Source organism: Taudactylus pleione, unplaced genomic scaffold, assembly GCF_031769625.1.
Source record: "Taudactylus pleione unplaced genomic scaffold, aTauple2 ptg000026l, whole genome shotgun sequence".
NCBI lineage: Eukaryota > Metazoa > Chordata > Amphibia > Anura > Myobatrachidae > Taudactylus > Taudactylus pleione.
In genome coordinates this window covers 42,096,904-42,112,267 of record NW_028284428.1, presented here as the reverse complement: position 1 = coordinate 42,112,267, position 15,364 = coordinate 42,096,904, and the positions used below count along the sequence as shown (strand labels likewise).

General features: G+C 40.9%; 1 protein-coding gene across 7 annotated transcripts in view; it reads left to right on the top strand.

Annotated features, from left to right (window-relative positions):
• Positions 1-15,364, top strand: part of CASK (calcium/calmodulin dependent serine protein kinase) — a 450,595-nt gene that overhangs the window by 161,307 nt on the left and 273,924 nt on the right. For all 7 annotated transcript variants that reach the window (XM_088451724.1, XM_088451721.1, XM_088451720.1 and 4 more), the window contains exon 5: positions 6,874-6,946. In XM_088451724.1, coding sequence (XP_088307850.1) covers positions 6,874-6,946 — 73 coding nt within the window. The remainder of the gene's footprint in view (positions 1-6,873; positions 6,947-15,364) is intronic.

The following is a 15,364-nucleotide window of genomic DNA, read 5'->3' as shown; positions in this document are numbered from 1 at the left end:
GCTTCTCGGCCGAACTACGCCTGGGCTCCCTGAAAGTTAAAAATTTCTGCACTGTCTGTACTTTTCCAGAAGAAGCTTGCCTTAGTTCCGGATGTTCAGACCTTTCTGCAGGGAGTTATCCGGTTACAACCAACCATTCCACTCGCTCAGTGGGTTCCTCATGGGCAGCTGCTCGCTCGATTTCTATGGAGTTGCTTTGCCGGGCGGCCACTTGGTCGGGCCGGCATACCCTTCTCCGATTTTACAGGTTTGCGACCTCTGCAGCGCAGTATGGCCGTGCTGTTTTGCAGGGTTCTCAGCGCTCTCCCATCTGTAATTGATGGCGAAAACAGGATTTGGTACTTAAATCCCTTTATCCGATTCCATAGGGGACATTGGACGCCCACCCTGTGCTGTTCATTCCTGCCATGGTTATAGTCATTAGTCATGACTGGTTGATGTTTTTCGTGTTTAGGTATTTCAAACTTTCTACACGTTCCATATCGTTGTTGTTATGTGCACTTGCTTTACCACCTCCTCTAACGTTTGTTTCTTCCAGCTCTCCTTAGGCACAGTTTCCTAAGACTGGGCTTGTACGGGGGTATAGAGGGGGAGGAGCTAGTCACAGTTCTAAAATTTAAAGTGCCAACTCCCACTTGTGTCCCCTATGAAATCGGAGAAAGGGCTTTATCGGTAAGTACCAAAATCCTGTTTCCCACACTTAGAGCACAGAGAGGTCTAGGAGTGGTAGCCAGGGGATTGCTGCCTTAAAATCTGGTCACTCTGCCTCTGGAGCCCAAATTCATTCAAAGGAGGTGATCAGACCAAAACAGCAGAACCCTGATAGAAGTTTCGGAGGGAGATCGGATTGGAAAATGTTACACTGTGAATTCCCAGCGAGTGTGATTGATGTTTTAAAGGAAAAACACCTCTTTAATTATACCTGTCATCCGATGCTGCCACCACCAAGATTTGATTACAAATATTACACTTTCAGGACATTTTAATGTATACGTCTCCCAGCTTTGACCCAATTCTTGTAAACTAAATAAGACCCTATATCGATTTATAATGTATGCGGTTCACGTAATTTAGAGCTTCTCTACAGACCAGCAGCCGATGCAATGCGCTAATTTCACCCCAAAAACCAAATGGCAACAAACATGAAGAGACTGGTAAAATGCATGGTATGTAACCTGCAAAAAAATAATACATTTCCTTATCTGTAGTTATGGAAACCTTTCTTTAGTTAATCACAATAATATTTTCCTTGTGTAGTCAATGAAAAAAAGGGAACAAAGAAAACTAACATAGCGCAAGCTGAAATACGTAGAACAACTATACATGTGGACAGCCCTAGAAAAGATTCTTCAGATGATTTTTCTACTAGCACGAACATAAGTGGTATAACCTTCTTGTCACCAAGATATTACTCCTTTGGTAATGCAATTACTTGTAAGTAACTTGAATAATCCGCACATTAAAGGACCTTTTGAAGGAGATTCTCCAATTTGAAGAAAAGTTTCCCAACAAAATCACCCAAATTTGTAAATGGGTCAGAAACAAAGGAAATGCAAAGGGGGGAATTCAGTTGTTTAGCACTGCCACACCTCCTTTCTGATGTGACCAGGAGCTATAAAATTGTTTGTGCCACTGGGCGTGGGCGCCAATTATATTTGCTTGCAACGTCCTGAGGTGGAGAGCAAAAATCCACCCAAAGTCGGGTGTTCGGGCAGCGTGCCCAGAAGTTTGCATGGGTTTAGCTGCTTTACGCTCCTAATTCCGGTGCATTTGGACATGATATTCGCGATGAGTAATGAGCCTCCATCGGCAATGTCCAAGGAAGCAGTCTCTTGCCAACAGTGGTCCTACAAAGAATACAATTAGCAGCTCTTTCCTTAAAAAGTTTCTCCAGCAACTATCCATTATTTCACTAGAGGAATGTGCCACTCTGAATACCCCATTATAATGCAGAAGAAAGAACACACACAGGATTCCTACACAAAACTGACTTCCTTTCAAATCTGTATCAGCCCCAGTGAGTTCACAAATAACAGTAATTAAAAAGTCTAGTGATTTTTGAATACCGTAAAATATTTTGTTCTGTATGTTCTCTGCCCCCTTTTTACTGTATTACAGACCTTAAGGGCCATGGAGGTGATTTGTAGCTTAACTCATCCTTAACATTTGTGGGCAATTATAAAATCTCTTAATGTTGCACTCAAGGGATTTGTTCTACTGGAACAGTCCATAAATTGCAGAAGTTGTGCTGCTTGAGACAGCTGTGGATCCATTACTGCATAATTGTTTTATTGTTTTACATTGAGCAGGTTTATAAGTACTTTTTTTTCATGTGCAGATCAGACATCTTGAACAGTGAATATATGTACCCATTTCTGAAATGTTTCGTCTTTCATTGTAGGATTTAATTTGTAATATTTGGGTACAATTGCAGTCTATATGCCTTATACCCATTGGCATGAAAGTATGTGTTTTTGCTAGCATTTTTAGTCAAATGCATGTAAATACACACATTTTTGTAATGGTGTGTCTTCCAAAACACATCATCTTCATAGGATATTACCACGGGAAAAATGTTAACATTTTATTTATTTAAATTTTATTACAAATTGAGGGGGTAATTTGCTATGTCTAATATAGCTGCCATGTCTCAACTAATTGAGAAGTTACGGACGATCACTTCTTAATCTACCTATAAACAATCTAACCGGTGTCATGTAATCCGTGAGGTTTGTAAAATGGCGAAATGAGGTCAGACACGTGAACTGACTAGCTGCTTTCAGATGGAGAGCGTGGCACTGTATATGCAATTGTCTTGGGCTGCCCTTTAGCATTTCAAATGTTAAAAATGCATGTCGAAGATTATTTACTCTTGTGGATTACACAGGCCTATTTATGACCTATGTAGTGTTAATGATGGCAAAGGTTATTGTGAAAGTTCCCATCAGATTCATTGTTTCTTTTTATTGGATTCACAGAATAGTCTTTCAGATTTACATACTATGAATTGGGCCTCTTCAGATCGAATACAGAATTATGTGTATTGGAAAATAACTTGATATTGTTTCACATCCTCTTAGCCCAGAAGCTCTGTTGTGGGTTATTTAATAGTAAAGGTGGCAGGCAGGCGAGCACAGTGGGGTTTATAGTGTAGATCCCAGGTGTTAGGCTTTCTGTACAGTGTGGACTAGCTGAGGTGTACCAGAGATATTTGGCTTTATGTCATACAGTTGCAGATCTCCTAATTCCAAACTACTTGAAGACCCATTTTAGAAGGGAATTGTGGACTTGTATTTGGTATCAAAAAGAGTCCATTTAGTGGTGGTAAAAATTGATAGTTTCTTATTTACAAATGCATAAGTTTATTTGGTTTTGTTCTTGTAATTGACTTAACAATTTCATACGAAGACTCTAGAGTAAAAAGAGAAGAGGACCATTACTATAATTAAAACTGCATAGAATCAGAATCTTTGCTGCAAGTGTACTGAGAAGACCAGATATAGTTAAAACCTTAAAACTAATTTTCTTGTTCATAGTGTTCGATTGTAAGTGTTGGAAGTTTTTCCAAAATTTCTTATAAGGTAAACCAACACAATAGGACTCACCCCTTCTGACATAACTTTTTGATTTTCAGTTAATTCTATAAACAAGTGTAATACATTTGAAGCTTTAATACTTTCCGTAAAATAGTGATACACTCAATGTCCCAGATTAAGGAAATAAATCTGCATAGAAACTGAATCCCTGAAGTGATTCTCTGGTATAAAAAGGCTAGACACGCGTTTCACGGGCCTACTGCTTCATGAGATGCGTAACTATAATGAATGTTCTGTCTTGTAAATAGATTATCCCAAATATGGAGATTGCTACCATATAGGGCTATACTTAAATGAATACACAGACTGGACTGGTCAGTGACCTCCAGTAAACTACTGTATAGAAAAGAGATGCCTGTTAGCTAAAACTTGGGGAAGATATATAGGACTGTTTCCCGCTAGTACTTCTGCATGTTAAACCTGAGGTTAACAATTCTATTTTGTATTATATCTCACTAATATATACAGGTTGAGTCTCCCATATCCAAAATGCTTGGGACCAGGGATATTTTGGATATCGGAATATGCCGTATTTTGGAATATTTGCGTATCATAATGAAATATCGTAGGAATGGGAACTAAATCTAAACACAAGAAAAGAAACACAAATATGAAGCATCTCAGAGGCCTGATTATAACACTTGAATATAGGTAATAAAAACAATTAATATTCCACTAGTGGATCAAAAAGAGACAAAATATAATGGATAGGTAAATAATAAAAATAGGTGGGACACAAGTAGGGAGTGCTGAATCAAAAAAGACCTAATTAAACACTAGGTTGAAGATAATAAAAACTATTTAATGTATCAATAATGGACCAGAAAACCGACAAAAATAAAAATATAAAAAAATATAATAAACTAAGATAATACATACAATATTAAGAAGACCCAGAAATACAAACAAAGAAATAAAATATAAGACAATGTAACATACAAATATAAGAACAATAAAACGTAAACTGGCAGCCGGCACAGTTGTGCGGAGTCACCTGCAGAGAAAATGTCCAAACTTCCATATAGAATTATAACCCAGACGTAAATCAGATCACAAAGTGTGAAAAGGAAGTTAATTTACCCCCTATCGCAGTTAAACGTGTGGTACCTTTACACTTAGTTCTGCTGTCGTCGGGCACTGCGGGATTAGTCCATTTCGAGTGCAGTCGTGACTGTGACTACTTGCCCTTGGGGTTTCTTTGTTTTTTCAAGTGGAAAGACTCTGCAGCAGTCTGCTTTTGAGGAGAACGGCAAGTGCCAAAAAACGCGTCAAGCCTACCCCATATTCTTCCTGATGCACAGTTGAGCTGTCTGAGGAGCTATACTCCGAACACCGCACAACTCTGCTGGCTGCCAGTTTACGTTGCAGAAATTCTCAGCCCAGTCCTATGAGAGAAGTACCCGGCATACCGCACATCATTGCCGTTTGCTGGCTCACGCTGCAGAGTTTTTCCACTTGAAAAAACAAAGAAACCCCAAGCGCAAGAAGTCGCACTCACGTGTGCACTCGAAATGGACTAATCCCACAGTGCTCGACGACAGCAGAACCGGAGTGTAAAGGTACCACACGTTTAACTGCGATAGGGGGTAAATTATCTTCCTTTTCACACTTCTTGATCTGATTTATGTCTGGGCTATAATTCTATATGGAAGTTTGGACCTTTTCTCTGCAGGTGACTCCTTCTTGAGAGGAGATATAACAGCGGTATCCTATTGGCCTATTGGGAAACTTCAATCACTTCCCCTGTAAAATACAATCTTGTGTTTTCTATTAGATAGGTCTCTGTGCAAAAAGGACTGATACCTGTCAAAATTCTTTATCACTGTTTATCAAGTTCTTTGATGTTCAGAAACATAATTGCAAAACCGGAAGAGTTTAAATTTCCCTATTCAATCTATTTTGGGACACTATTAATATGAACTGGCAACAGTGTCTCATAATATTGAAATGAACTGGCAACAGTAATTCATACTAATACAGATCTGACAATTAAGGATACACAGGTTCAACTTCATCACGTATGCAATATTAGGGGTCAATATTCCCATTTATTCCGATTTTTAGTGATTTTTATTGTTCTTTATATTTGTATGATACATTGGCTTATATTTTATTTCTGGGTCTTAATACTGTTCATTATATTGTTTATATTTTTATTTTTGTCTGTTCTGGTCCATTATTGATATATTAAATTGTTTTTATTAACTTCAATCTAGTGTTTAATTAGTTCTTTTTTGATTTAGTACTCCTACTTGTGTCCCACCTATTTTTATTATTTACCTATCCATTATATTGTCTTTTTGATCCACTAGTGGAATAATAATTGTTTTTATTACCTATATTCAAGTTTTCTAATTAGGCCTCTTTGAGATAGCGCTCCATATTTGTGTTTCTTTTGTGTCTATTTTAAGAGGGTCAGCTCCTCTATTGGTAGCAGCAATCGTTTAAGGCCCACTTAAAGGTATTTTTCATTATTGTTCTATACCCCATTATCTATTAGTATAATTTCTCCTTTAGCTGTATAGCTGTTTTTCTTTTGTGATTATCTAAATCTAAACTCAGAATCATTTGTTTCATATACACCTTATACACAGCCTGTAGGTAATTGTATACAATATTTTCAATAATTTTGTGGCTCAAACAAAGTTTGTGTACATACATGAAATTCATTTGTTTCATATACACCTTATATACAAAGCCTGAAAGTAATGTTATACAATATGTTTAATAATATTGTGCCTTAAGCAAGGTATGTGTACATTGAACCATTAAAAAACAAAGGTTTCATTATCTCAGTCATGCTAAAAAAAATTCTGTATTTTGGAATATTCCGTATTTCAGAATATTTGGATTTGGGAGACTCAACCTGTAGTAAGTTACTCTGAGCATGTTGCTATATTTGAGACTTCTTCTTGCCACTACTTTTAAAAGCAAATAACAATGTTTCATTTAAAGTTAACATATTAGGTACTTGGTATATAAAGAATGTAGGCCATACTGATTTATATTGATGAATTTAAATGCATCTGTATGGATTATTTCTCTTCATATTGCGATTGATAACATTGATGCCTTCATATATTAGGTAATTTTTATACATTTCTATGCACATCTTTCTTGACATTTGGTATTTCAATAGAACACTGTTTTAATTCCAACAGTTTGCAAATATTACATTTCACAGGTATTTTTTCCAATAAAACTTTTTTTTTTTTTCTGGGATCTTGCAGTTAGTATATGTGGTTTAATTCAGAGTTGTTGTTTTTTTAAATTCCAGCCATTATATGCGACAGATTCTGGAGGCACTGCGCTACTGTCATGATAACAACATAATTCACAGAGATGTAAAGGTAAACAGCATAAAATCGTTTGTTTCTTGGCATGACCATATTGAATATTTGTGCAAGTATTTCACTTTACAGGCAGCCACTCTTCATCTAACCACTGTAGATGTATTACCATCCTAGATAAAAATACCACATAGTAGAGTCGAACAAGGTATATATTTTCTACATTAATTTAAAAAAACTTTGTTCACAAGATATTAATGATCTGTTGGACATACATCTGCAGCCCCGAATACCCATTCTGCCGATCTAATCCACTGATCAAAAATTGCAGGTATACACGGATATCGACGTTCAGCGAACCATCGGCGGATTGGGGAAAAAATGGCTGTTAAAACTTCCCAATCCCCGGGATCAGTGAATTGAGGATTTCCAACATGTTGGATTTCCATGGTGTCGGCAAAACGGGGCAATACATCGCATATGTGTGAGCCCAATTAGTCAGCAACTTGGTTCGTCACCCTTCTCTGAAGAGATTTCTATGTTCATGGTGTGCCAAAAATGTTTTTTGACAACATTAAGTAATTACAGAAACTTGAGACCAAAAGGCCTGATTTGATTTGAACATAAATATGTAACAAAATGTCTATCATGAACTCTGAAAATTGCTACAGTTTTATGGGATGTCAAAGACATAAAAAGGCTGATCTTAAAGACATGTCTAAGCAATGTGGTTGACTGTCATCCCTGCACCCTACTCTACCAAACTGACACACAAACATTCTCCCCCGCCTCTCCACAAACAATTGGACTCAAGTATGAGTGTTGCCGGTAACATAAACCACGCAGGTAAAATTGCCACTATGGCATAATATTTCATGCCGTGTTGCCATCGAGGAGAAATACTGATATGAACATAACATAATGTGGTCTGAATATGTTATGATGTAGTATCAGTGATCGCAAAATACGCGCTATATCGTGTTTTTATATGCCACAGCCAGAAAGGGACTCTGATTTAAAAAAATGTCCGGGTCCCGTAGGGTGCACTATCTGTGTCACTGACCGCTTCTATACCAAACTTGTGCTGGGATGGACCTGGCTGGTTCTGCTCTTGTTGTGCGTGGTTAGCAGGCAACAGCTCGGTGTTGCTCACCTCTGATTGGCTGAAGTTCCTGTCCTGATTGGTGGGGAGCTGCTGTTGATCAGAGCTGTCTGCTCTGTTGCCGCCTCGCTAGTGTCCACGGAGGAGCCCCTGCCAGCTGTGAGTCAGTAACCTCCCCGGCAGTCATCTCAGGAACCGGAGGGAAGTTGCTGAATGTGGCATTGGTGGTGGTGAAGAACGAGCCGCTCATTGCCGTGGGGGAATGAACAATGTGACTGTAGGCGGGGTCTGGGCCGAGCAGTGATCCGGGGATGTGTGTGTCTTGGCTGGGAGAGTGAAGGCATCTAATACACCAGGTGAGCAAGAACTGCAGCCAACCTTCATTGTGTTGCATATAGTGTGGAATCCCAACTTCTTCCTGCAACCTTCACACAGGGCATCCCCACATTCCTGTGTGTCACAAAGCACATGGCATCCCCATAAGGGTCTATTTACTAATAATTGTGGACCAGACATTATTATCTATCCATATCGCCGGGGTATTTTCATTTTTAATGGAAATATTCCCGCTATGTACAACTGCTGTCCCTGCGAGTTATAATCCTGGCAAATTATAGAAGACTTTCAAAGAAGTGAAAAACTTCTCTGAGGAAAGCTATCCCTGCAAATGTGCAGTGTCAACTTCCGGAGCCGACCGGGGGCTGCAGAGACTATGGAGACCCCATAGGCTTGCAGTAGTTTACACCATCTGGAGATGGTGAAAACTACCTGGGCTAAACTCTAAAAAGCTTTTCTTTTTGGAGTTTAGTACATAGGTCTCAGATTGTAGTTCCCATTCATACCAATGGGGACTGCTTTCTACAGTGCAAAATAGCACTTGCTGGAGATTCCTGTGAAATCTCCTGCATTGTGCTCTTAGTAAATAGTTTCTGCATAATTTTATGTAAAAAACAGCTGCATATATAGGCCCCATAGTCTGTGCTCATTTCATAAGTTTTATTGATTTGGGTGCTGTTATGGCCATGGCGTCTGGGGGGAGATCACAAGGATGACACTAATGGGATGGGGAAGTTTAAGGGGTGTTTGGTGACTGACTTTTCATAGTGTACAGTATGTGTAGGGCATGTGGGGTGGTGTCATGGCATACGGGAAGCTTAAAATCATAAATTGTGATGGAACACAGAAACTGTGGAGTAGGACTCCAATTTTTTAAAGTGAGGGGTCCCTGCTACCCAAATTTTTATTTTTTTTGCTCAGCGTGATCGCTGTGTATGTACATTATTCATACCTGTTGCAGTGAGGTGTCGCAGCGGAATAGTGTCTGGTAACTGCAGCACCAAAAGAATTTTAAGTCCCAGCGCTGCGACCAGAGAAATATAGATTTAAAATAATTAAATTGTTGGGAAATGTTTTAGTGTAATTTAACATGTTCTATTTAACCACATAACTGGCTAATATTTTTCCAAAAATTTTCCCAAAATTGGCCATTTTTTTTTTTTTTTTCATTAGCGAATTACGTAAATAAGAGCTATTTAAACCTGATTCAATATAATTTATTTAACAAAAATGTTAAATCAAGTTTTTATATAGCTATTAATTACATAATGTGATAATTTAAGAAAATGGCTATTTTGGGACATTTTTTAAAAAATGGCGGGCGGAAAAGAGCCGCACTGTGGAGAAGTAGCCGGTGAGAGAATGGCTGCAAAGCCATTCCCGCGCCGGCAATCATTGGACAGTAACACATAGCGATGTGTGTGTGTGTATGTATGTGTGTATATATATATGTATAGATATATAGATATATATATATATATATATATATATATATGCACAATATTTTGTGATGACCCCGGGTAATTAGCTTGGTAGAGAGTCAGTGGTGCAGTGTTAGGTTCTTTAATCAGGGTCCACACATACTGTAGCTTTTCAAGTTATAAATAAAAGAAAAGTGCTTTACTGTCAGCATACTGTGGAAGGAAAATAACAAACACCTATCCCCCATTCAAGACACCTACTCACTACTTTGCCCCTGACTACCTTTGGGCAGCTAGTCTGCAAATGAAAGTCTTTGCCTGCTTCTCTGCAGGTCTATCGCCGGCTCTAGCCTGATTGGCTGCCACAGCTACTCAAAACATAGTCAGTCTTGGTGGCCTTCCCTGTCTTTTACAGGTAAAGGCTCTGGCTTCCTTAGCCTGCAGCTTAGCTTCTTAAATGTACAGTGTGAGATTTATGGTCCTCCCTGCCTCCTGCAGGTCTGGACTTAGGCCCCCAATGGCCTCCAGGCACACTGGGCTCTGTAGCTGCCAATCCTTGGACTGATTCCACATGCAGCAGGACTGTAGGTCTACCTCGTTAGCCCTCACCTGAGCTCTCTCCAGTCAGCCATTAGGTGAGCCAACACCTGGCTTATCTTCCCTGTGTGGGCGAATCCCTCCAGCCCTACCCCGAATCCATGGCTCACTATCTCCGTCTTTGGTGATCCTGTCACAAAATATATAGCAAGCCATAGGCCGGAGGAGGAGAACAAAGGGAGAGAAGAAAGTCTGGAACACACAAGAATTACATTCTCACCAGAAGGAGACGGAAAACCAGTGACCAGAACAAAGCCCATCTGCAGCACAGGTCTGACAGGGCGGTGCTCCTGTGGAACCCTATGGACTTTGTAGAAATAGAGAACTCTCTCTCTCTCTCTCTCTCTATCTATCTATATATATATATATATATATATCCACATCGCTGTCCCACCAAACTGTGCCACCGTTTCCCACCCATCTGCATTACTTTGGCTACCCCCCCCCCTCTGTACTGCTTAACCTTCCCTCCTCTACACGCCTTTGTGTCTCACCTATCCACGCTGCTGTCTCAATCCACACCACTTTATCCCATCTGCACAGCTCTACTTTCTGCTCAGACCTCAGTTGCATAGACTGCATGTGTGTATTCCAATGAGCACACAATTCTGTGAATTAGCAGCTCCACCATTTTGTGAGTAACAGCAATCTCACTCTGTGTGAGAGTGCTGAATCTGCAGTTAACCACATGGTGTCATGGCATACCATATCTGTATTACACAAGGAACGCGTCCATTAAGGCGTCAGCCTTATGCTTTTTGGAGTTTGAGTGGCAGAAATTCAGTAGTTTTTGTGAAATTTCAGGCATAAGAAGCCTTAATGGGACATGTGAAACCGTAAGGTTTTTTGTCTATGGAATTTCATTGCTTTTTTAAATGTATTTATCTTTTAACTCAGAAAGAGGAGAGAGAGGGAAAGATAAAGTGAGGGGGAGAGAGATGAGAGGAGGAGGAGAGAAATGAGAGAGATAGAGAGAGGAGGGTGATAGAGATGGGGATGAGCGATGAGGGGGGGTGGAAGAGAGACAGATGAGAGGGGTGAGATGGGCGGGAGTGAAATGAGGGAGACTGGGTGAGTGAAATGAGGGAGACGGGGTGAGAGAGGGGGTGAGAGAAAATAGAGAGACGCAGAGAAGGTAAATTATATATCATATATTGACATGTCCAAGTCAAAGGTTTAGATTGTATTCTTGAAGTTATGTTTACCATTGTATCATTTAAAAATGTAATAAGATAACTTGGAGGCGATTCAATTCAGCTTAATGCTGATTAGCCCCTGGAAGGAGTTACTGGAGTTATTCAATTGATCACGCTATTAAATCCAACTAGAACCACTTAAGTCAGAGAATGCCGGTTACCACGCCTTAAATTGGGTGCTTAGTCACGGTAACCAGCATTCTCCAACTTAAGTTCCAGCTACGAGGCAGCTCAAGCAATGATGTCAGCGTGAAATGTTTGCAGTATAGTTCTGTCAAATACAGAAAGAAACTCATCTCTAACAATATAGGGCCTGGCTTACAGTTAAATGTAACAATGTGACTTTAACAAACATGCAAAAATGTATTTCTACATCAACATGTCTACAGCTTTATTTTCAGTTGTATGCTTCTTATGATACGTGCAGCTGTAAATCTGGTGGACAGATATGTTGGTTGCAAAGCTGCGGCCCCCCTCATTACAATCTCAAAAGTAAACACCCCCTAACTGCGTGGCTTAAAGATTTGTGTAGTTGAGAATCAGGCGCAGCGTGGTTGACTTGTGTCTTCATACATTTGCTTTACTAGACTTATACATGACGCTCCTCTCCAAGCGCGAGTCAATACAAAAACAACCGTAGTGGGATATATTTTACACTAGATGCATTTTTATGTGGCTCAAATGGACTTACGTCCAACTCTATATCAGGATCATAATGCAGTATTAAAAGCACAAATGTTTCACGCACAGGGAATAACAACGGATGGATATTGAAGCAACGTTATGACAAGGAAATTATAACTCTCTTCGTGATACAAACTGATTTAAAAGGAGAGAGCCATATAAATATTTTATTAGGAGAGTAGATCTGGACTGTCAGGGTTCCTCAGGTAAACGTTACTTAGCGTAGCTTAAAGACAAGCAGATCGGTAACAGATGGGGAGGCTCTAATGTCTAGCTATGCTTTGCCTTCAGTTGTTGCTATGAATTCCATCATAGAATTCTGGGCCTGATGCAGCAAGAAACGCAGTTGCTAATATGCACGCAATCAGGTGATTATTGCGTACTGCGCATGCATCGCAGTGCACATGCGCAAACACACCACTGCAATCGCAGTAAGCACTCAGACCCATTGCAGAGTGATTGATGGGAAGTACTGTTTGTGGGGGGTGGGGTGGGAGTGGTCAGCTGAACGCAGGCATGCCAGTGCGTTTGAACGGCGTTGCAGGGGCGTGCATAAATTACCCACTCGAGCACAGTGAGGCTTAGCAATTTCTGAGTAGAGTCTGGGCTTGTGCAAGTGTGCGTACGGGTCCGATGTTGTTCGATATTACCGTTTTGCTATCTTGCTATGGTATACGTATGTGAGTAAGGGGAAGTCGCACACAGATGTACAAAAGTCGCACATCAAACTGATCAGTGCAAGCCAGCAATGTAGTTTTGTCGCTCTCAGTTTTATATATCCTAATAAGATGCTCAACATGGCTGTATCGTCCAGGATCTGGTGCGCTAAACGGGTCTGTTTTCCTGCAAATAGAGCCAAAGTGTACAAGGACACATCTGTATAGACCTATGCGTTTCATGTAACGTCTATAAGAGAGGAAAGGGATTTTGACGTTCCAGGGCCTGATGCACAGTGACACATACAACATTTTTGGTAAGTGTAATTGACATTAAATCTGCCACAAAAAGGGCTTGAGTCTTAAAGATTGTTATTATTCTTGTTTGTTTATAAGGGATGTAGTCAGGATGTCGGCAGTCGAAATTCCGACCTCCAGAATCCTGACACTGAAAGCTCAGCATGGGACTAAAGATAGGCCTCTAAATACCGACACCTATCATTAGCCCCACACCGTAATCCCGATGCCCGGTATACCGAATGTAAGTTAGCAGGGCATCGCGACCTGTTAGCCGTGCGTGGGAGGGTTAGGTTTAGGCACCACCGGGGGGACTTAGACACTTCCCCAGGGAGGGTTAGGTTTAGGCTAGGGGAGGGGAGGTTAGTTTTAGGCACCACAGAGGGGGGGAGGTTAGGGTTAGGCACACCCCCGGGAGGGTTACAGTAGGTTTAGGGTGCGTGGAGGGGGACGTTAGGGTTAAGGTGCCCATCCACTAGACTATTTATGTGAGCGATTGAACGATATCGTTATCGTTCATATATCGTTTGCAAAAATGTCTAAAACATACAGCGATGCGCGTGCCCATTGGTCGTTTAGACATCTATCATTGGGCAAACATGCTGGACAACCTGACAGTAACGTCAGGTTCAGCATGTTTGGAGATGATTGATGTGCTCGTTCAGTGTAGGCACATCACAGACTGACAAACGACTGCATGATTACAATGTCGTAATCGTGCAGTTGTTAGTCAGATCTTTAAGTGGGTGGGCACCTTTAGGCACCACAGGGGTGGGGGACTTAAGGATAGGCACCACCCCCTGAGTCTTAGGGTTAGCCACCCCCAAGGGAGGGTTAAGGTTAGGGGGAGGGGAAAGGGGAGGGTTACACATACTTATGAGCCGGAGTCAGTACTTTGATCTGTCGGGCTTCTCTCGTTGGGATTTGAACCGGCGGCTTGTAAGCAGTCTATAAATCATACCCAACCCATTTATAAGGTGCTAAATAGGTTTCTGTAGCACCAAATGGGGGATTTACATCGGACAATGTTACATGAGACTAATCCATACAAGTTAATATAAATACGTAATAGTGCAATTAGCATAATTATAAAGGGATTACAAAGGAAAGAGGGCCCTGCTCGCACGATATATATGTGCTTGGAAAATAGGTAAAAGCACAAAAAAACGAATGTACGATTTAAGCTCACTTAAATGCATAATGCTGACATTGTGCCCATGATGACATTCTGAATGTCAACATGGTAGATCACACCCTTTTTATGAGTATTCCGTACACTTGTGATGCATTGCGCTTTAACCAATACACTCTGGCCCTGATTCAGACCTGCTCACAGCCGCAGGCAGCTCGCAGGGTCTGTGGGCGTTTTTTTTTTTTTTTGTCTCCAGGCCGCTCGCAAAGCTGTGGGTGTCCACCCACAACTTGTGTGAGTGGGCTGGAGACCATCGCGACCATCGAGCTTGCGACGAGACTCTGGGGTAGGGTCTCGGCTGCCGCGAGCCCTAGTGGACTTCCTGCTCTAATAGAGCAGGAAGTCCACTACTGACATCACTAGTGATGTCAGTAGGTCCTCCTACAAACGCCAGGCGTTCCTAAGGTAACACCTGCATTTGTGCAGCCACACCCAATACCTGCCTACAAAACGGGGCGAGCTGTTACTCACCATCGACAGCCGCCCCATCTTTTAGCGAGCCCCGCAGTGACTGAACATCAGTCGCTCAGCGGGGCTTGCGCACGCCGGACGTGGCTCGTGAGCAGTGGGGAACCATTGAGCCGCTTGCGAGCGGCTCTGAATCAGGCCCCCTATTACCAGTAGCTTGTATTAATGAAGAATGAAAAGTAGGATGTGCTATGTTCTAAACAATAAGATAAAATGTAGACATGCCCCTTAATCCGTGTATTAGATTTACTAAAACGTCTAAAACGAAGAGGTGGAGCTGTTGCCCGTAAGAACCAATCAGATTATATCATTGGGCTTGTCTATAAAATTATAGCCAGCAGTAGCGTAACTATGAATTTTGCTCCCCTCCTGCCAAAAAAGTTTCTATGCTACACAATATACTGTCATTTGGAATTTTACCCAGATCTTTAATTTTATTCAAGAACATGGTGGTATCCCGTAAAAATCAATTTATTATAACACGTAGAATCTGTAGTGACGACAACATGGCCAAAATGCACATGGAAGA